At 36.0% G+C, this 20,785-nt stretch overlaps 1 protein-coding gene across 5 annotated transcripts in view; it reads left to right on the top strand.

Annotated features, from left to right (window-relative positions):
- Positions 1 to 20,785, top strand: part of PICALM (phosphatidylinositol binding clathrin assembly protein) — a 69,599-nt gene that overhangs the window by 25,532 nt on the left and 23,282 nt on the right. For all 5 annotated transcript variants that reach the window (XM_075050162.1, XM_075050159.1, XM_075050158.1 and 2 more), the window contains exons 2-12: positions 2,924 to 3,066; positions 5,300 to 5,375; positions 6,642 to 6,744; positions 8,688 to 8,781; positions 9,309 to 9,420; positions 10,756 to 10,862; positions 12,069 to 12,110; positions 12,822 to 12,907; positions 14,172 to 14,295; positions 14,634 to 14,770; positions 17,119 to 17,219. In XM_075050162.1, coding sequence (XP_074906263.1) covers positions 2,924 to 3,066; positions 5,300 to 5,375; positions 6,642 to 6,744; positions 8,688 to 8,781; positions 9,309 to 9,420; positions 10,756 to 10,862; positions 12,069 to 12,110; positions 12,822 to 12,907; positions 14,172 to 14,295; positions 14,634 to 14,770; positions 17,119 to 17,219 — 1,125 coding nt within the window. The remainder of the gene's footprint in view (positions 1 to 2,923; positions 3,067 to 5,299; positions 5,376 to 6,641; positions 6,745 to 8,687; positions 8,782 to 9,308; positions 9,421 to 10,755; positions 10,863 to 12,068; positions 12,111 to 12,821; positions 12,908 to 14,171; positions 14,296 to 14,633; positions 14,771 to 17,118; positions 17,220 to 20,785) is intronic.

The following is a 20,785-nucleotide window of genomic DNA, read 5'->3' as shown; positions in this document are numbered from 1 at the left end:
CAAAACTACAGAAAGTAAGCATTCAATCCTCCTCCTTCTCTCCTATGACAAGAAGATGGAAGATAAAACAGTCATCACACTTTTACCAAGGGTTACCCTTTTTTGCTTGATTTTGTTTTTTGCTTGGTTGGGTTTTGTTCTTTTCTAAGGTTAAAGCTATACCCCTTAGTGCAGTGCCCTTTGGTTATATACCTGCCTGTGGTATTGCTCATACCATACCCAGTAATGAGCAGTCTTGAGATATGTTGCTTTGGGCACTTATGTTTCAAAATACATAGCTAGTATTTTCATAGGTGGGTGTGAGACGAGTTGTGTAAAGTGTAGGATGTGAAAATAATTATATATTTGTTCCTCTCACTTAATGAAGGGTGTCTGTGGGAATAGGATAAAAAAGCAAGAACACTATATGTGACAGTCTTTCTGAACAGGCAGTGCAGCAGTGTGGGATGCAGGGTACTGTCTTCTCTTCTGCTGCGTCTGTACTATGCTTCTTATGCTACGGTTAGCACAAAAATTGCTGATCTAATCTGGATTTAACTGTGCAAATATTTCTTTATCTAATTAGCATTGTCCATGCAAATACTTTCAAAGAAGCTTTTAGGCAGACGTAACTTTTCTGAAATGTATATGATATAGGCACTTTGGGGTATCAGGATATACCAGATTATTAAGCATCTGTGTTGTTCAACCTGCATTTTGCAGAGAAAGAAACTTCATGTTTTGCTAAACTCAGTTTGTAGTAACTGTGGTATCGCAGTGACTCTTTTCCTTGTTTGCATTTACAAATTTAATTCCTTTCATTCAAGGCTAGACTTGCCAGTGTTACTTCTGTTCTTGCCTATGTTCTCTCCCCGTTGGCTACTACTAGTTCTCCTTCCTAATGTGCCTGCCCTCTCCCCCCGCCCTCCCCCAAGTTCATTCGTATGCTTTTCACATAAACACTCATCAGTTCTGTGAGGGATGATTTTCTGCTGGGTTACAGAGCCTGTTTTCTTTTGCACACTGCAAGAGATACCAAAACATGATTTGGAAGTCCAATGGCGTTTCAGAAAACATTTCTTCCAGCACAAAATATCATCTAGAATGGGAATAGTTTTTTTAGTCATTTTAGATGGTGGATTTTCAAGTGGCACCTCTTTCTTTGTTACTGTTGACTCGTTGGTAAATGTTGCATCTAAGAACAGAAGTTCTCGCTTTCTAATATGCATTTGCACCTCTTATACCAAAATGTATGACTTGACATCCTGTGATGCATATACCTTTGTGTTTAATGTGCGTACCTGCCAGATAGCCTTGCACAAAACTGCTTGTGTTATTACTTTGGTGGGAAGACCTGAAGATCAAGAAGCTGCAGGGCTTGGTTTTAATGATCCAGTTCAGAGCATGTCTCTTGCTGAGTAATATCCTAGCATTGTCTTAACAGCCCCAAATCATCACCCAATAATAGATAACCCTGACTTAAAAATGAGGTCATGAATGCCTGTAGTCATCAAGTCATCACAGTTTTACTTGTAGATAAAGGCATGGCTAATCTCTCCATCTCATTACATTTTGAATGTGCAAATCATTTCCTGCTTGCTTCCTTTAATAATTAAACTTGTAAATAGCAGCTTTTTCAGTTCTGACCATACTAGTTCTGAGTTTGTGGTAGCCATGCTTACCTGCTTCTGGGGCTGAAGGAGGGTCCTGTCTTTTAGGAGTCCTTGGTGAATGATTGTTCATAGCAGGGTATAAAACTGTCTTCAGAGGTTAAACATTTCCCTTCAGATTAAATGGATGTTTCCAGTTAAAACTCTAGTAGCCCATAGACAGGCAGGCATAGGGCTTACTCAAGTCTTGATCCTTACTGAGCTATGGCCTTTGGCAGGGCTGGCAGTTTGAGTGAAAACTGCTGTTTTATTTTTGGGGTGGCAATAGTAGTAAAATGTCATCAGTACTATGTTGCATTAAGTTTAAGCTTCGTATTGAATGCTAGCAAGCTGTGTTGTATCACATTTGGATGTTAATATAGTTGCTTCTGTTGTATTTATCACTGTAGCATCATGTTCTTAAGTCATCTCTTCCTTCATCTCCATTTGGAAATAAGTTACTGGATTATTACATGTTATTGTATTGGTTGTATTATAAGCATGGCTCCTCGTGGTTATACAGTTGTGACAGTAGCAAATCTAGAAGAAAGATAGGGTAACTTTTTTTAACAACTATTTGAAGAGTCACTAGATCTTGTCTACTGGAAGTCCAGGTTGAGCAAAAATTGGATAGCTTTGTTTTAGCTAGCCAACCCGCTAACCATCTTTTCAGTTAACAACCCGCTTTGTAACTAAATTAATCTGTCAGCTTCTGTAGCTAGGGGCTCATTTTTTCACTTCACGTTTCCTGTGCCCTTTTGAAGGTGTTGATTGCATTGTATCAAGACTAAGCAGTATTTTAATCTTTTATTACTCACATTGAACTGATGTCTAGAAGGGTTTACTGGTCCATAAAGAGGCCAGAAATCTGAGATTTACAATTAATTCTAGTCATGATTTTCCAGTAAAACTTGCTTAAATGGTAGCATGTAAGAATTATTTTGCTATTAATGCTTTAGATGTTTGAAAGCTGGGAGTTGTTAGTCAGAGATAGTGCAAATCGTTATAATACTTGTGTTCCAGGACCTTCTAAGTCAACTGCAAAAGCAATTGAGGACCAGGAATCTTGGCAGTGAGCAGAGTGGATTTTGTATTACGAGGTTCTGGTAGACTAGTGCTTTTCAAGTGCTAGACTAGTGCCATGGTGCTTTTCAAGAAATAATTTATTTTACTGGAAAGCCCCTCAGTTTTCATAGAAAAATATTACTATATAAAATGAGTGTACTGATTTATTTTTTGTATGTTATTAATTTTCCTTCACAGAACTCATAATAATAAAAATTTCTGTATTGCAGATTTAATCCAGTGCACAAATGAGATGAATGTGAACATCCCACAACTGGCAGACAGTTTGTTTGAAAGAACTACCAACAGTAGCTGGGTAGTGGTCTTCAAATCTCTCATCACAACCCATCATCTAATGGTGTATGGAAATGAGGTAATACAAAAAATGATACATCTGAGAACAGTTACAGAACTTCATTCCTATAAATGTCAGCTAAATGCTTCTACTAATTATCTTTGTAAGAAGATCTGTATTTTTACCTTTTTCTGTCTTAACTCTGCATGAACACAGGTCTCATTATATGTTTGTCTACTTAGTTTGTTTCTACTTTAAAGGTGGTAATTCTAGAATCAAAAGTCAGCGTCCTGAATGCTAGAGGTACCTCTTTCTGTGGTGTTATTCTAATAAGAAACAAACCAAACAAAACCAACAGAAATTATCTTGAATGGAATTCTGAAAGCTGAAAATGGAAGCATTTTTTGGTTCATGCTCTAGCTAATTCAGATGGTCTTTTCCCCCAGATAACTTGATTCTGAGCAGATTTCCACCATCACCCCTTAAACTTTTGCAGTGAAGGCAAATGTGTGCCTGTGAGCTGGCTTTGAGTCTGAGCATCTAAGTAACACCAAATACTGTAGAACAATTAAACAAAACCCCAATTTAAACAAAAAGGAATAAGCAGCTTTTGTTCCACAACTTGAATTCCTTTGGGGCCTTATATTTTCGAGATGCCAAGCATAGCAGCAACTTGAATTTTCTGCATTTTTAAAAAAAAACAAACTATACTTTAAGGCTCTCTTGGAAAGTGTTTGTAAACATTCCTTTTTACTGCAAACAGTCAGTATAATGTAAGCTATATGAACTTTGGAATCAAGCTTTAGAAATATGAAATTTGGAATTAAGCTTTAGAAAATTGCAAGTAGGATTTTGTGGAGAGAACCAAAACTTTTCATTTCAGGTTGCATTCAAGTTCTTATAGGTCATGTAACTGCTTCCTCTGGCTGACTGGCTGTGTTGTGAAGGAGTTTAAGTTTTAAAAAATATATATACTGGTTTCTCTTGCAGTTCAGCTATGGAGTATTTCTGGTCTTGGTGAAAATCTATACTTTGAAGCTAAGTAAGCCACAAGAGGGCAAACTTCTCATGTTGACTTTAAGCATTATCACTGGGATAATTGACACTTTCCAAAATAGGGTTTATACACTTTTGCCGTGCTTGCACTTTGAGTCATATAAATTTTAAACTGATACCAATACGCTTCACAGTAATTAAAGGTATTTCATGGGACCACTGTGAAATACTTTCCACTTAAGAATAAAACTGCCAAAGATTTTGCTTTGCTTGCCAAATGTGTTAGAGAAGTAATGAGGGTAAGATTGCTGCTCAAGATGAAACTTTTCACAGCTAGAAGTAGTACTTGAACAGTGAACATGAAAAGTGAGTGCTTATGAAAATGTCTAGAAGTTTATAGAGAATCTGTAAATCCCTTTGTAAGACTGAAAAGTGTTTGGTCCTCCAGCTTTTGCTTAATTCATTTATAGCTAGGTACTGAGTGCTTTTACCCTTTTCCAGTGTTTTTTCTATGTAACCTATGTGTTTATGCTAATGAAGAACATTCGGTAGTACATGTTACACTAATCAGAACTATTTTTTCCTCTGTCAAAATGTTATTACAAATGAAAGATTGGTATATTTTTGTAGCAGCTCTCTATACAGTGGTTCATAAGACAAAATTATTTTTCTTACTAAATAAGATATGGTGCCAGTGATCTGAAATGTCTTTACAAAATGAAAATAGCATCATTCATTTTTCTGAAACGTAATTCAGAATTATGTGTAACTAATGACATGTACTAAGTGTGATACTGTGTTAACGTTTTATAGGGATTCTTATGTTTATTTAACATTTGATTTATAAGCAAACTAATCTTTATATCACCTTATTTTCATGTTTAAGCTAAGTACTATTAAAATTGTATGATGAGCAAAGATGCCTTGTCTAATGGGTAAAATGAAATCAACTGTTATAAAATTGAAGTTAGTGAAACAATTGTGAGCATGTAAAATGAGAATGTATTGGCAGTGATTTTTTTCAGGAGTTTACAGTTCCATATTCTGGCTTAAAATAAACAAGAGTCTTTCGGTCAGAGGCTTTCATGCAATATCTACATGACTTTGATTTTGTTCACAGATTTTTACATAAAAAATAGTAACTAGCTTCATTTGAAAATTTAGCTGAGTTTTTGTAATAGTTTCCAAATCTGAAATCAGTCTTAAAGCATAAAAACTGAATTTCATAAGCTGGATTAAAAGAGTTTCTAGTACTGTTACCTCAGTTCCAGCTCATTGGTAATATAGTAAAAGCATTTACATTTTTCCTTTCTAGCGTTTTATCCAGTATCTGGCGTCCAGAAACACATTGTTTAATTTGAGCAATTTCCTAGACAAAAGTGGATTGCAAGGTAAGGTGTCTTTTTCATTAAAAGTTAGTAGTGTGCTGGGGGACAGTAAATACAACTTGGTAACGCTAATGGACTATGTAATTTAAGAGGTAATTTTTCTGTCTGTTTTACCCCAGACTGCATTTCTTAATTTAAAATACTATCGTGGCATGGCAGAAGCTGTCTGCTGGAGGAATTTGTTGCATCTTTTAGGAAAGGCTTACTTATAAATGCTTCTAGCTTTCTTAGCTAAACAGATCTGACTTGGTATTCCTCTTGATTCTGAAGAGATTTCTCCATTTGGAGAGGTATATTTTGATTAGTAAGTTAAATTTCAAAAAATGCATCATATGTACATTAGATACAGCATGTCAGTGAGACAAGAACTGTGCCTAAAAAAATAAATAACTTTTTGGGAAATTGTTCAAAGACCATTCTGTCCATCTTTGAAACTAATTCTATGGGCAAATAAGTTTTTCTCTGGTTCAGATTTTTCAGCTGAAATACCCTTCCAAACTGTTACACTGCTGTTCAGTACAGTTCTGATCATACATGTAGCTGTTATCTTTTTTTTTTTTTTCCTCTCCTGACATGGTTTCTTACTTTCTACATTACTTTTTATATAGCTGCTTCTAATTTTTGCCACAAGTGTACTACACCAGGCACACAGAGTGGTTGCCTGGGGACAGAAGCCTTCGCAGTGATAACCAAGGGTCTACCAAATTAATTCATTTTATTGAGTCTTAAATTCCATGGTCTCAGGATAGATTATGAACAGATCTTTTTCTTATTCTGTGTCCTTAGACTGACAGTTATAAAAATATTTCCTATTGCCACTGTCTTTAACATAGGAAAATTTCTGTCATGTCTTAATGTTTCCTTCAATGCCTTTTTTTCTCTAGTCAGTTTTAAATGGGAGAATGTGTTGTGGAATTGATGTTTGCATCTTTGTGAATGCATCATGTAATTTTTTTCATAGTAACTTATATCGTATGAGAGAACTTGTATAAAAATACTTTGTTTTGCTTTTGGAAGTAATTTCCTTAGGAAGTTAAGTGTAAACTTCTATGTAGTTCAGGTCTTCTAGATATTTGCAGTATTGTCTGTTTGATTTACATGGTGAATACAATGATATACATGGTTTGTTTTGTAACAGATTAACTATACAAAATCAGGCCAAAATGTAATGAAGCTGTGTTGTGTTAGTATCTTGCACTTTATTTAGAGTAAGTTTCTTGATCTTTAATTGACTAGGTAAGTAATAAGCATCTGAAACTTGTTTTTTAGGTTATGACATGTCAACATTTATCAGACGGTATAGTAGATATCTGAATGAAAAGGCAGTTTCCTATAGACAAGTGGCTTTTGACTTCACAAAAGTAAAAAGAGGGTAAGAACTGTATTTTGCTTCACTTATCTTGAGGGTTTTTCTTATGTCCTGCAATTCAAGTGGAAAATACCAGTGTTGGTTCCAGCTTAGTACAGACAGTAATGTCTGCTTTTCTCAGTTGAGTATCTCCCATGACACAGAAAGGCTCAACTGCCCAGTTATGTATATTGCAAAAATATTTTACTTCAGTTGTTGTGATTTTACTTCTTTAAACATTAACAGTTCAATACAAGGAACTGAAAAATGGTATGCATCAAAGTAGTAGATGCTGTTCTGAGTTTATCTACAGGAATTACAATTTTCCCTGGAAAGTGAGCTCCTTTAAGAGAAATCGGTTGTTTGAGAGTAGGTGCCTGTTTACATGTAAAATAACACAGTGCAGAGCACCAGTAGTTGGGTAAATTGCATGTTATAGTGCACGATGGAATTAAGCTGGAGATCTCTTCCATCGGGAAGGCTGGAGGTCATGGTTGAAAATCTTTCCATCTTTGTCCATCAGCTGTGTATGCAGTGCTTTTTAAAGTTTAAAAATATAATTTTAGTTTTATGTTTGGGCATCTTTTATCATCCATACACAGGTTAATTTATATTTATGCTAAAAACTTAATTCTTAACCCACAAAAATCTCAACTTAAAACGGTTAAATGAGTTACCTGCAATAGTGGGCTGTCTAATGATACTTTGCATTAGTATTACAAAGGCATTTGAAATTGGCCTGAGAACACTGTCCAGATCCCTTATACTTCCTTGCTAATACTGTACAGTCCATTTTGTTTTGAAATGTGATGGTAAAGTAAAAGGGGAATGCTTGGACTCCTTTTGCTCTTTCTGCCTTTAGAGATGATTGGAGTCCCAACAACACGGAATACTTAGCCTTTTCCACGTATAGGACGTGTGTGTGGTCAGGTGGCTGCAGGTACACTAGAGAGAGAGGCAGTTGTTTTATAATCAGGTGTTTTAGGCCCAGTGAGGTGAATTATTTAGGCCACACCACATGCCTGGAGGTCCTTCTGCGAGCCAGCAGGAATAACTGCTCTGGTGGCAGCAATACCTTTTCCACACCTTGGTTTTTCTCAGGGACTCTGCACCCATGCCCTGCCACATTAAGTTTATTGCAGTTGCTGTTTGCTGTTAGCAGGGAGCATACAGCATGAGTGGAAAGAGCAGAAAGCTGGAAGCAGTGTGTTCCCCGTTGCCTTCCATCCTGGAGAACAGCCACAGCCTTTTCTGTGCAGATGCACTGTGAGATTTGCACTTGCTGGAAACATTTGGTTTGCTGTGTGCATGCTGATGAACTGCAAGGCTGTCTGATTTGTCTTACAGAAAGCAGTTGTTTCTTGTCACTGAGATGATTTAATCTCTTCCTCTGTTGTTGCTTTTCTTGGATATTTTTGGTCTTACTCTATTCAATCTGGACAATTAATAAACAACCAAATATTGGTAGTCAGCTATTAAAAGGAGGTGTCATGTAGTCTTTCTAATCTTTCTGAAAAAGCTTGAACACATATTGCTACATTTGTTTATTCTTTCTCACTGCTTTTAGTTGAAAAGAAAATCATCCGAACTGACACAAAATAATAATCAGGTGATTGGAAAAAGCATAGGTAAAAATTTGCTTCAGAAATAACCTTCAGAGCATTTTTTTTGGTTACCTGATGCATCATAGCTCTGCTATATTCCTGAGCACTATCAGTTTCATTTCCTCTGAATAAAAATTCATCTTGGATTCATATTTTGGCTAGAAAAAAGTTGTTGCTTTTGTACACTGCAGTTATTACAGTTGTATTGGCTAGACAGCATTCCTAAACACCAAAATGCCTGCTTTGAATGGCAATGATTTAAATGTTTTCTCTCATGACCTGTTTTATTTTCTTCGTTATGTTTCTCATTAACAATTGCCTTCAAAATTCAGGTGAAGAATTTTCTTTTGTTTTGCATAACAGGGCTGATGGAGTGATGAGAACAATGAGCACAGAAAAACTCCTAAAAACTGTACCAATTATACAAAATCAAATGGATGCACTTCTTGACTTCAATGTAAGTTTAGCAGCACGTGTGTGTCTTAACATACTATTGACTTTGTTGTACAAACATGCACAAGCCCGTAAAATAGGTCAAGATTAAAGGTCTTGAACTTGGTTCCATGTTATCTGCATAGCTTAAAGAGCACAAATTGTTTTGTTGATTGGTATATTCCCAAGAAATCAGAAAAAAAGAAATACAGTGCTCACTGGAGAGAATGCTTTGTGCTAAATTAGTGTTGTTTATTGTGTAGACTGTGTGCAAACAAGAATTGTTCATTTAAAAGTTGATTGTTTCTGCCCTCTGTCTTCTAGCTATATTATTTAGCATTAACATGAGTTAACAAATATGTCTGCCAAAACGATTTGTTTTAATTCTGTGCTGAGAGATCCTGCGTTGATTTGCTATGCTGCTACTTTCCACTAATAGCCAGTGAGATGACTGGAAAGCATGCCTTGGGATAGAGTACTGGAGTTCAACTAGGAGTTTTCCAATAAGGGATCAATTCAGTTAAATTAACTTTTTTTTTCTGATTTTCCTAGGTCAATAGCAATGAACTTACAAATGGTGTAATTAATGCTGCCTTCATGCTCCTCTTCAAAGATGCCATTAGACTCTTTGCGGCATATAACGAAGGGATTATTAACCTCTTGGGTAATATAACTGCCTTCTGCAATGTTAAACTTTGGGGGGGGAGCTCAGTAAACAATCATAAAGAGCTGCTCTTTTTTGAGAAGTTGAAATAGTCCTACTGTAAAACACCAAAATATTACTGTTATTTCCAATTCAGATTTATTTCCAAGGTTTTTCTGTCCAATTACATTTTCCATTGCATTGTATACAGGTCTGGGTAAATTTCTGAAAGCAAAGCCCATTCAAGATTTTCTTCACTTTTTTTTTTTCTTGGACTGCTTTGTGGGGTTTTTTTATGGTGCTTGGGGGGGGTTGTCTCATTGAACTGTGTGGCAAACCTGAATCATGATACTGATTTTTTTTTTCTTTTTTTTCCTTAAGAAGCAAGATCAGGTTTTGTTTCTTTTTAAGTGGCAAAAGTTATGGTCAGTTACAAATTTGCAGTCACAGTATCTGGGATTGCTCAGCTATTGAAACTTTAATATTGCTTGATTTTAATGATTGGTTGGCTTATGTTTCTAAAGCATATCTTATATATTTTAAGGGGAATTACGAACTCCAGATTCAGGCCCTTTCACTTGCACACACTGGAGATGCAGGGGAGCCTAAATTTGGAAAATAATTAAGTTGAAAGTAATCTGTTGATTTGCTTGATTTGGTTGTATTCTGTGATTGGATCAAACTACCTGATTGCTGTTACTACCCAGTGCTTGCAAAATGGAAAGCAAAATCCAGAATTAGTCAGTAAAGGACAGTCATGCTTCCAGTCTGAAGCCCCTGTCTGCTTCTTTCCCTCAGTAAGATGAACTAGCATGCAGTTGCTTTCACTCATGGTTTGAGTGAAACTTAATATAGAAACAGGCCTTGAAAGTGCTATTTCAAGGAGGGTGGGACCCTCTCGCTTTGAGCACCAATGTTTTGTAATCAGTTGTACCTTGCTGTAGACCACACCATAACAAGAGGCCTGGTCTGGCAGAGAACATCAAAATCTTGCCTGATATGTGGCCACTGGAATAGAGCAGATGTTTAACTGCCAGATTGTAAAATTGCTCCCCCCGCCCCCCAGAGGATTAATTTACATTTCTTTGGGTGACCTTTTTTTAAACTTGATCGTCCTCTTCAGGGTGGTTATGCTTTTGTGAGATCTAGTACCTGCAAGGTAAGGTGTAATTGCATGCCTGTGATCATTAGGTCATGTTCCACAGAGCTTTTGTCATTTGGTGCAAGTTAGGCAGAGTGACATAAAACAAATCTGCAGGCAGTTTCTGTTTGTCTTGTTTTATATGCTTTTGCTTTGCGTATCCTTTGCAGAATGCTTCATTTCTTATTTAATGCAAGTATTCTTACTGTTTATAGAAAAATACTTTGATATGAAAAAGAACCAGTGCAAAGAAGGCCTTGATATATATAAGAAGTTCCTCACTAGAATGACACGGATCTCAGAGTTCCTTAAAGTCGCAGAGGTAAACTTCAGTCAGCCAAATTTTGCCCTTTATTTGAAACAGTTTATAAAGTGCTTATTTTATCACAAAGCAGATACTTCTTCCTTCCAGCCTAATTGCAGGGTCATCTTGTCAGTCTCTACCCAAATTAGTTCATTTGAGGACTGTATTGAAAAACCTGACTACAGAATACTTATTGGTTTATCTTTTACTTAAGGAGGGTGTATAAATACGCATTTTAAAATTTCCTTGGTTACATAATAATTGTGAGCTTTCTTTGAAGAAGAACCTTGCTTTAAACTAATAAAGTAGCTTCATGGTCATCTGCAGCTTTCTGTGATTCTAGCTGTATTCTAGTATGAAACCCAGAATTCTGCCATAAGTTTTAGATGAAATAATGGCTTCACAAATATGAAATTGAGACAAGTAGATGAACATGTGATTATTTTTTTAAATATGTCTTGGCTTTAGGTGTGTTTGTAGAGGAAGAAGCAGTTACTTTGTAAAACGTTTTGTTTGTGTTTTTTTAAAATGTAGTCTGTTGCATTCTTGTTTCTGAAGCATTGCTGAATTGATGTCCTAGTATTATGGAATTCCTCAGTTGAGATGTGTGGTCCTGTTCTTGTTTTGCTTTCCTTCGTTATTCATATCTTTCTTAACAAAAAATTAAGCCGTAAAGCTTGGCTCACTGTCTGTCCTGACAGAATATCTCTATCAGAGATACTGCCTTCAGCTATCTTCAGTTCATAACACTATCAACTGAAGTTGAGAGTATTAATCTTTCTATTGTAACAATATATATACTGCTGCAGAACATCTTCAGTTTGATCTGCATTTTAGAAAACAGCTTCTTTACAAAACTTTGAAGGTGCTTTGTTTTAGAAAATATATGCTCTATATCAGTAGGTCTGAGAAATTACCGCATAAATTGTGGGATAGGCAAACTTCTCTAGCCTTAAAATTCTGAAACACTTGATTCTTAGTCTGTTTTATTTCTAAGGTTGTATCTGTTAAAATATCTCTAACATGCCTACTTCAAATGTGTATACGTTTAGCGGAAGAATTTATTATAACCAATCATTATAGAGTTCAGATTGTGGAGATTTAAAATGTATATGGACAGGTTTGTGCTTTTTACATGACTTCATCTTAATGTTGTTTACTTTTTGAGCATCTCTGCCTTTAACAAAAACAAAGAGGTTCTAAAGCTCATTTGTTTTATTACAGCAAGTCGGAATTGACAGAGGAGACATACCAGATCTCTCACAGGTAGATAAACCTATTATGTGTTTGCAACTACATGCCTGTTTTGGGGTTGCATAATGAGAAAAACTTGGCATTATGGCATTCACTTATGCTTTCTTGCGTACATGGTCACCAAGTTATTTCCAAGTTTGTAATTAAATCCAAACTCTGTCAGAGCCTGGCTTTTATATGCAGTGATCCTACTCTAAAATATTAGAGAACATTTCTGTCATACTCTAATTGAGTTTTAAGATGACCTTATTTCTATCATGCTTGAAGATGCAATTTATATCTGTGAGTTCACATAATGAAACTTTTACATGACATTATGAAGCTGTGGTTCTTAGCAAGCTTGCTTTTGGCTGTATGCCCATTTAAATAATTGTGAAGGCTTGCAGAGCGTGCACATAGAAATGACTTTAGGTACAATTTCCTTCTTAGTGTCTCTTGAAATACTGACTGCTTCCAATTGTCTGCTTGCTAGCTTCCTTTACATATTTCAGTACTTACTGGTGAGTCACTATGACAAAGTAATGTAGTGAGGAGAGTACATCACCTGATATTTTAAGTAATTAAATATGTACAGGATGCCAAGATGTGGTATAAGTATTCTGAGCCGTTGTACTAGTTGCCCAACAGTTGCATTCTCTGAAAGTCTTCTAACTACTGATTTTCTTCGCCTTAGATTCTTCAAATCTGTTCCTGAATGTCTTTTTTTTTGTTTTGTTTTTGCAGGCACCAAGTAGCCTTCTTGATGCTTTGGAGCAACATTTAGCTTCTCTAGAAGGGAAGAAAATCAAAGATTCCACAGCTGCAAGCAGGTGCTTATGCCCTTGTCCTTTTAAGCAATTGTTAAATTGAATGTTAACTCCATTATTTTCAATTTTGTTATAAACTAAGGTTTGTGTAGGCCATGTTGAAGAAACTGTATTAGCAATGATAGAATAGCAAGTTATCATACCTTTTGCTGAGTACTTAGGACAGTTTATCCAGGTCAACAGAACTAGACTTTAAGGAGCAAGGAGCTGCAAGCACTTGCTGTAGAATCCCTCATGCAGTAGTTATACTTTTAACATCTAATCTTGAACTTCTGAAAAGAAGCTAACTTTTTTTCATTTACTGCCTGCAAATATTCATTTTATGTTAATAATTAGACTTCTGTAAGGTATGCAACATTTATTTAATGTCCTTAGACTCTTAAATCTCAACTTTAATCCCTTTTTTTGTCAAAAGCAAGGAAATGCTTCCAGAAGTCCTTACATTAAGAATGACTTTTTAAAGTTGGGGATTAAAGCCATAATGTATATGGTAAAAGGCATTCACTGATTTTGAGTGCTTTCTAAAACACAAAGTGCAATCTAGAGAAGTCCTCTAGGCAACTAACTTCATTGTTTAAATCTAGAAAGACTTAATACTGGGGGGAGGGCTTGCAAAATTAAATAGTATTTCTTTATTGCATGTTCAAAAAATAAGGCAGTAACATTTTATATGTTCTTTTTTTATGGTAGTGACAATATTAGGGATTAGCACCATTTTGTTAGCTGCTTTTCAGAATATTTTCTTTCTTTTGTATGATTAGTTTGTTTTAAAAATTAAGTATTTATTGATTTTAAATCTTTTTGCACACTTAAACATGATGATAAATGGCAAACTTGTCCTCTGGGATATACTAGTTGCATTGATATTTTCTTAACTAAACCTGTTAAATTAGCAGCAAATTGAATTGGAGCCCAGATTATCAGAGATTCCTGTGTATCTACAAATAATGCCATCTTAGGCAAACAGAAGAAGAGCAAAGGCTTCAAACATGAATTCTGTGATGCAGTTTGGAGGGGAAACATTTAAGGGGGAAAATCCAAAATCCAGTGTGTAAGAGCAGATAGCATGATTTCTAGGCATTTTTATTTTGCAGTTCATATGGTGTATCTTATTTAAACTTATCACTTCCTATTGTACAGCGTAAGATATAACCAATGTTATAAAGAGTTCAGAAGGAGGCTGGGTGGGTACAAGCAAAGTGTTCTTTAGATGATCCTACCACGTCACCTATTAACAGCCAGCTTTTCTCCTGTCCAATTACTTTAGGGCTACCACCCTTTCCAATGCAGTCTCTTCCCTTGCAAGCACTGGCCTGTCCCTCACAAAAGTTGATGAAAGGGAAAAACAAGCTGCATTAGAGGAAGAACAGGCTCGCTTAAAAGCTTTAAAGGTAAGCATACAGAATTTTTAATGGCAAACACTTTTTCTGTGTTCTTGTTGATAGCTTATTAGGATTCTTGAAGAAGCAAAGGGAAAAAAGAGCTATTAATACTGAACATGTACGGTTGGCAAAGCACTGGACGTAGAATCTTATGTAAATATATATACACTGTACAACTTGTTAAAATAATTTCTGAAGGATTTGTGGCATCACTTACTCTTGTAAGTAGCTGACACTAGTGTGTGGAATAAATAAAAAGAATTCTTTAGTTCTGCTTTACTTACCTCCAAAGTCATATACACAAATGTTGTTTCAGGATTTCTTATGCCACCTCACTTTCCCAACAGGAGCAACGTCTAAAAGAACTTGCAAAGAAACCTCATACCTCTTTAACAACTGCAGCTTCTCCTGTGTCAACGGCAGCAGGAAGCATAATGACTACACCAGCCATTGATATTTTTTCTACCCCTAGCTCTTCAAACAGGTATGCTTAATGGTGTTGCTTCATTGTGAGATGCACTGCAGCTAGGGTTTCCTCTAGATTTCTACTGCAGAGTGTACATAGCAGAAGGTTGGTTGGGCGTAGAGTACATTAGTGATGTAATAAGAAATTATATTTTGGGTAAAGTTGATGGGAAAATAACCTATTGCCATAAATAACATAAAATGTGTGTTTTCATCGTCCGTTTGCAGAATATTTTCTGATACGAACCAACTGCTGACAGCCCTTGTAGCTGTTCTTAGCTGGTGAGCCAGACAGTTGGAACTGTAAACCAGACATGCTTTGTCCCCAAAGAACCTTAGAAGTTGGGAAAAGTCAAATAAAAATTCAGTTTGGGAGGTCATAAAGATAATATTGAATTTAATGTTGCATTTCTAGATCTTTAAAAGTAGAGTGGTAACAAATGTTCTTGCTAGATTTTCAGAAGAAGGAAAGCCTGAAACAGGGTTTGAAAGAAGAGAGGCAGGTTTTGCAGCCTTGAGTTGTATCTGGAACATCTCTGTCTGCAAGGACTTGTAAAGATAGCGCAAGAGTACTCACTGCACGCTAATCCTGATCTTTGAGTAGCAGGAACTGTTGGTATGAGTAAGTGCGTGATCTTCATTCTGTAAATAGCAGTCAAATCAAGAAGTAGCAGAAGGTACATGCTTTTATCATTACAGAAGGAAATAGTTCTCTGAAGGCATATTTTTGCTTTGAGTGTGATCCTAAACATAAAGGATTACTTAGTTGTTCTGTTAGAGCTCACATAAGAATATACTGTTCTTTTAAAGTAGTCATCACTTTGACAGCTTTCTTTCCCCATTAGAAAGCTATTGTAGGAAATTATTTGACGCCAAATACGGTGGAAAATAGCTGAATCGCATGTAAGGAGCTAGAAAATCTGTCAGTGTTAGTAACTGAAAGACTTCCTTGACAAAAGATTTTCTTTTAAATTGCTTTTTAGAGGCCAAAATATTTGAAATGGCTGTATGCTTTGAACTAGTAACTTGAATATCTGATCTTGCTTCTTAAGAGGTCTGAAACATAGAAACATCTGATAAAGCTTCTTCAAACAGCCAGAAATGCTACATAGTGGAGACAAGAGCGTTTTCTTCTAAAAAAACAAATGCTAGTTTGTCTTCCCGTTTAAATTCAGTTGCTGGCAGTATGACTGCTATGAGCAAAGAACAGATTTTACAGCAGGAGCTGCCATGAAGGGGATATGTTGGGTCATAAGTTCAGTTGCTTGCTATTACATGCAATGTGTCTGATTAATCCCAATAATTAAGTTGAACAAGCTTTATCTTGAAAATTATCTTGGTTCTGCTGCTCATATTACAGGGCTGTGCCAGACCATGTAGCTTTTTAATAGGACCAGTAGTGGCAAAATGTGATTTCAGTCACTGTTGAATGAAATAGTAAGAACTGAATGGTACAAGCGATTGGATCAGCAAGAGAATATACAGAGATCTAGGATGCCGCTACTAGCCTTTAAACTCTTGTGCCAGTCTAATTTCAAAAGATGCTTGGATGCCACAGTGACTTGGCTTCCGTCCATAGCAGCCATATGTGTGATTTTTGGTTCTTTTTGTGTTCTGAAAGGTTCTGGGTGAACACCCGTGCTCCTCCCCCCCCTTCCCCAAGACTAATTTAAAGTATAAAACTAACTCTCTGCAAGAGGATGAATTTTACTGTTCCTGTTTGACTCTTGAAATTATTACAGCAGTTGTATTTAAGACTTGACTCTTCATTTCCATGTGATGTTCTTGGGTGTCAGTTTGGTTTTGAATAGTCTAAAATGTGCATTTAAATGAGTTTTCTTTCACATGATTGATGTGCGATCAGGTGTTGCAAGGCAGCTTATACTTTGCTTTCCCCAAAGTTCTGTAATAGCTCATAGATGTAAGCCAGTTTCTCAGCAGTGGTTGATAGTGGAAAGATACGAGTTGTGCAATTTAGATGTAATGTTTTGGTGCTGCAGCCCATTAGAGTTCATTCTGTCAATCTGCTTTTGTCATACTGTAGGGCTTTCATGAGGTTATTTTAAATGCTGCTGAAGATTGCAGAACTTAACACGCTCCAGCCCTGGTGTTGGAGTGTGAGGAAGACGAGAAGTCTGGTTGTCTTTCTGTCTTAGCTTTGACAAAAGTCACTTGGCATAACATAGAACTTAGCTTGCTAAATTAACACTTCTACAGAACTGAAAATGTGAAGTTCACCAGACTTTCTGATTTTGGCTTACTTTATCCATTTTGTAACAACCATTCTGTAACAAAGTTTTCCTTACTGTTGCCTTGTATTGAAAACCCTGATGTAGTTCAAACAGTTGTATTAATTTATCTTTGTAGCACTTCAAAGCTGCCAAATGATCTGCTTGATTTGCAGCCAACTTTTCATCCGTCTGTACATCCTATATCTGCTGCTCCACAAGTAGGAAGTACCTGGGGAGGTAAGAATTCTGAATGGGATTAAGGTTCTAATTGCTATGGCCATGTTCCTGTAAACATTTCCCCTAGTCTGTGGCTGTTTCTTCTTTAAAGACAGAGATCTTGGAAAGACAAGCAACAAGTGGATGAAGGGAGCAGAAAAAGTCAAAGCTGGGTGTGGATTGAAATGATGTAGCAGCATGTGGTGATTACAAAGAATTTTGATACAAGAGTTCTTAGTAGCAAGGTTACTTTAATTGTTGACCAGCTCTGTCAGCCCCTTACCTGCTGTCTTCAAGAGTCATATAGCAAGCTACAGAAACGCAGCTGTGAGAAGTCAGTTCTGTGAAGATGTCTGCCACATAGTCCATGTTGCATACTAGGAACTTGAATACGGAATGTTTTTAATACACATTTTAAATTTTGTCTAATGTTAAATTTGCAGATGATAATACAGCAGAAATTAGATGAGGCCTGAAAGGAGGCAGTTGTGACAAATATGCATAGAAGGCAAGAAAAGCCAGAGTTAGTTATTGAAAGCAAAATGAGGCACCGCTTGACAAATTCTCTGCTGTACTTCATTTAACTACAAAGGCAAATTACCAAAAAGCTGTGATTGGATCTCTTCACTTAAAGAGATAAAATTTATAAGGAGCTCTTCCCTCCTTAAATTTCATGCAGAACACCCTTGTTATCATTCTGCCTGCTTGCTAGGATGGAGTGAATGAGATGTTAAATTATCTTATTGATATAGGCAAGTCCTTAAACCAAGGAGGCAATCAAGAGCGTTTTAGAAATTCATGAATGTTACTTCAAGATTAGTTTGAGTGTTAGAGCATTTAGTCATTTACTCAAAGCCGTTTTTCTCTTTGCTGCTTTGCAGTGTTCCAGAATACTTCCAATATAGGTAACACATTGTCTGCTTACACCCTTAGTTATATTAGTGGAGGATTAAAAATCTTTTATAAAGATGTTTCTTTTTACTTTTCTACATATATAACAAGGCTTTTTAAATATATACTTTTCTACATATTTAATAAAATAGTAAACTCCTGAACTATGTGGCTATTTCCAAATTATTTTTTTTATATCAATCAGATGCTTGCAAAAATGCTTTCTTTTATAATGTGAAAAATTGGGAATTGCTGCTTCAGAAAATTTTGTAGGCATCAGAATAACCCTTTTCTGAAATTTTACTTAACTTTCTTTTTATGAGCTATAGCTTTTCCTGAACACCTTTCCAGTTATCTAATATATCTTCATAATAAGCAGTGTATGTGTTCTACTTCCTATTTACTTTTTGCTGTGTACTTTGCGTTTTGTGTGACTTCTCACATTTTTTCTGTAGGGAAATAACACACAATTTTGAGTGATGGAGGCAATACTAATATGTGTGGTAGCTTCAAAAATAAATAAAAGTAGTTTACTAGTCCTTCAGTTTTGCTGAGCAGAGCATCTTTTGAGAAGGTTGCAGTGAGGAGTGTTTTGAGTTATGCGTACGAATTTCAGTGTTTAATAGGCTTAGATTTTAGAAATGGACAAAAATGTTTTGGCTAATCTTGTTTGCTTTCTGGAAAATATGTTCTGTTTCAGCTTGTCCTATTTGTTTCATGGGTGAGAGATAAAATGGGAAATTATCTTCCTCTCAAAGGTCACATCACAGTCTAGTATTTCTTTATTAACCTGAAAATTGAGCCTGAAAGTCTATGTTTGTTCAATGTTGTGTTAGTCCTGGTAAGAGTCTTCAGTAATAGTCACTGATATATCCGCTTACTATTGACACATTTCTAAATACTTCTAAGTTTTAATTAACTGCGAAGATTTTGGATTGTCTGCTAAAATTTTAGGCTAAAATCCTAGGATCACCATTTTTTGTGTTACCTTTCATCCAAAAAAAAAAAAAAAATCTCTTCAGCTTTACAGACATGAACACTCACTTCACATAGGTGAGGTAGATAAGAAGTGCTTTCCACATTTTACAGATGGGGAAATCTGAGCAATTAACTGACTTGTCTGAAGTCAGACGGCAAGCCAGTGGCAGAGCCAAGAATGGAACCTGAGCTATTTCCAGTCCTGTGCTCTAACCACTGCACGGCATCCCTCCCTTAGGTAATTTTCTGACATGATGATGTTTGTATTTGGTGTATGTGGTGACTTTGAGAAGAATATCGAGCCAGCTACAAGTTGCAATGGACTAAAATCAGTTACAGTTAAAAATTTTATGCAGCAGCTCTTAGGTGTGTAATAAAAAGATTAATTGTTACAAAGGCATTATATTTGGGTTACTACTTCCAAAAATGTTAAACCTAACGAGGTTAAAGTCTCCTGGAGAATGGGTTCTGTAATTGCATGTTTTCAAGCTGTAAGAGATGCTACTGAAAAACCTTTGTCATTATTCTCTCAGGTAAAATAGTTCTACTTGTATAATTTAAAGGTAGAAGTTTGCAAAATTCAGATTACTCTTTTAAATGCACCTGAACCATTAATGCCTAATGATAGCCTGAAGGTGCAGAGTGATTCCATTGACACAAACAAATGCCATGTGTGTTCAGCTTTAAAAGCTGTTTTGGGCTTTAGAAGCATTGAGGTGTTGCTGTCAGGTGAGACAGCAATTTTTAAAATCTGAATGTGCAAAGATATAAATTACCCAAATGCAATTAATTTTCAGTTACGTTTGTCACTAGCATTGGCAAGTTTTGAAACTTGGACAAAATTGAACATGCTGGCTAGAATTAGAATGAGGCAGACGAGCTAAGAGTCTGAGAACAGATTACATTTCTGAGAAAGTCTTGATAATCTGAAGTTGTATTGCATTGTTTTACTAGTCCAAGCACATTAAACTCCATATACAACCTTGGGATTTGGGAACAGAAAATAGTATGTAGTAATTTTCCTACTGAGTGCATGTGTAAAATAATTCCAGTGGACAGTAGTTTCAAACAAATACGATTAAAAACATTTTGTCCTTTTTTTAGCTTCTCTCATATTGTTTTATCTGAGCTGTTTATTGGGATTGTTCAGAGATCATTCCAGCTGTGTCTGGTATATTTGCCAGCTATCAATTTGTACCTAAACTTCAGAAGCAATGCAGATGTATCAGTGTGGAAATAATGAGTTTGACCTCCATGTTTGGATTTTTTCCGAATACAAGGAGAACCAATAGAATCAGAAGAATGTGAAGCAGCAACAGAAAAAGCAAGCAGGGGCTGATTAAACGATAATCTGACCTGTTTTATTGTCAGATGTGTTCTACAGCTTCTAGAATATCATTCAAAGCAGGCAACAGTTTTAAGCAGTACCTGAAAGCAAAGACTTGGTTTCAGGTGACTGATTGATTGGCACGTCCACAAGTACATTAGGTGTTAATATTACTATCAAAAACGTATATAATACTAAGTTTTGTATTGCTGTTACATATGGCAAATATTTTATTAGCTAGCTCTGCTTATCCTTTATTCAGTGTTTGACACTGTCTTTTTGCTGACTCAATGATTTAGAAAAAAGGCTTTTTCAAGTACTTCACTCATTCTTGCAACGTAGCCGATCAACTTGGGGGAGAAGTCGGGTCTTACCGAATAAGGTATCTTGA

Source organism: Buteo buteo, chromosome 18 (genome assembly GCF_964188355.1).
Source record: "Buteo buteo chromosome 18, bButBut1.hap1.1, whole genome shotgun sequence".
Classification (NCBI taxonomy): Eukaryota; Metazoa; Chordata; class Aves; order Accipitriformes; family Accipitridae; genus Buteo; species Buteo buteo.
Note: the sequence above shows the minus strand (reverse complement) of the source record. Positions and strands in the feature narration are given on the sequence as shown.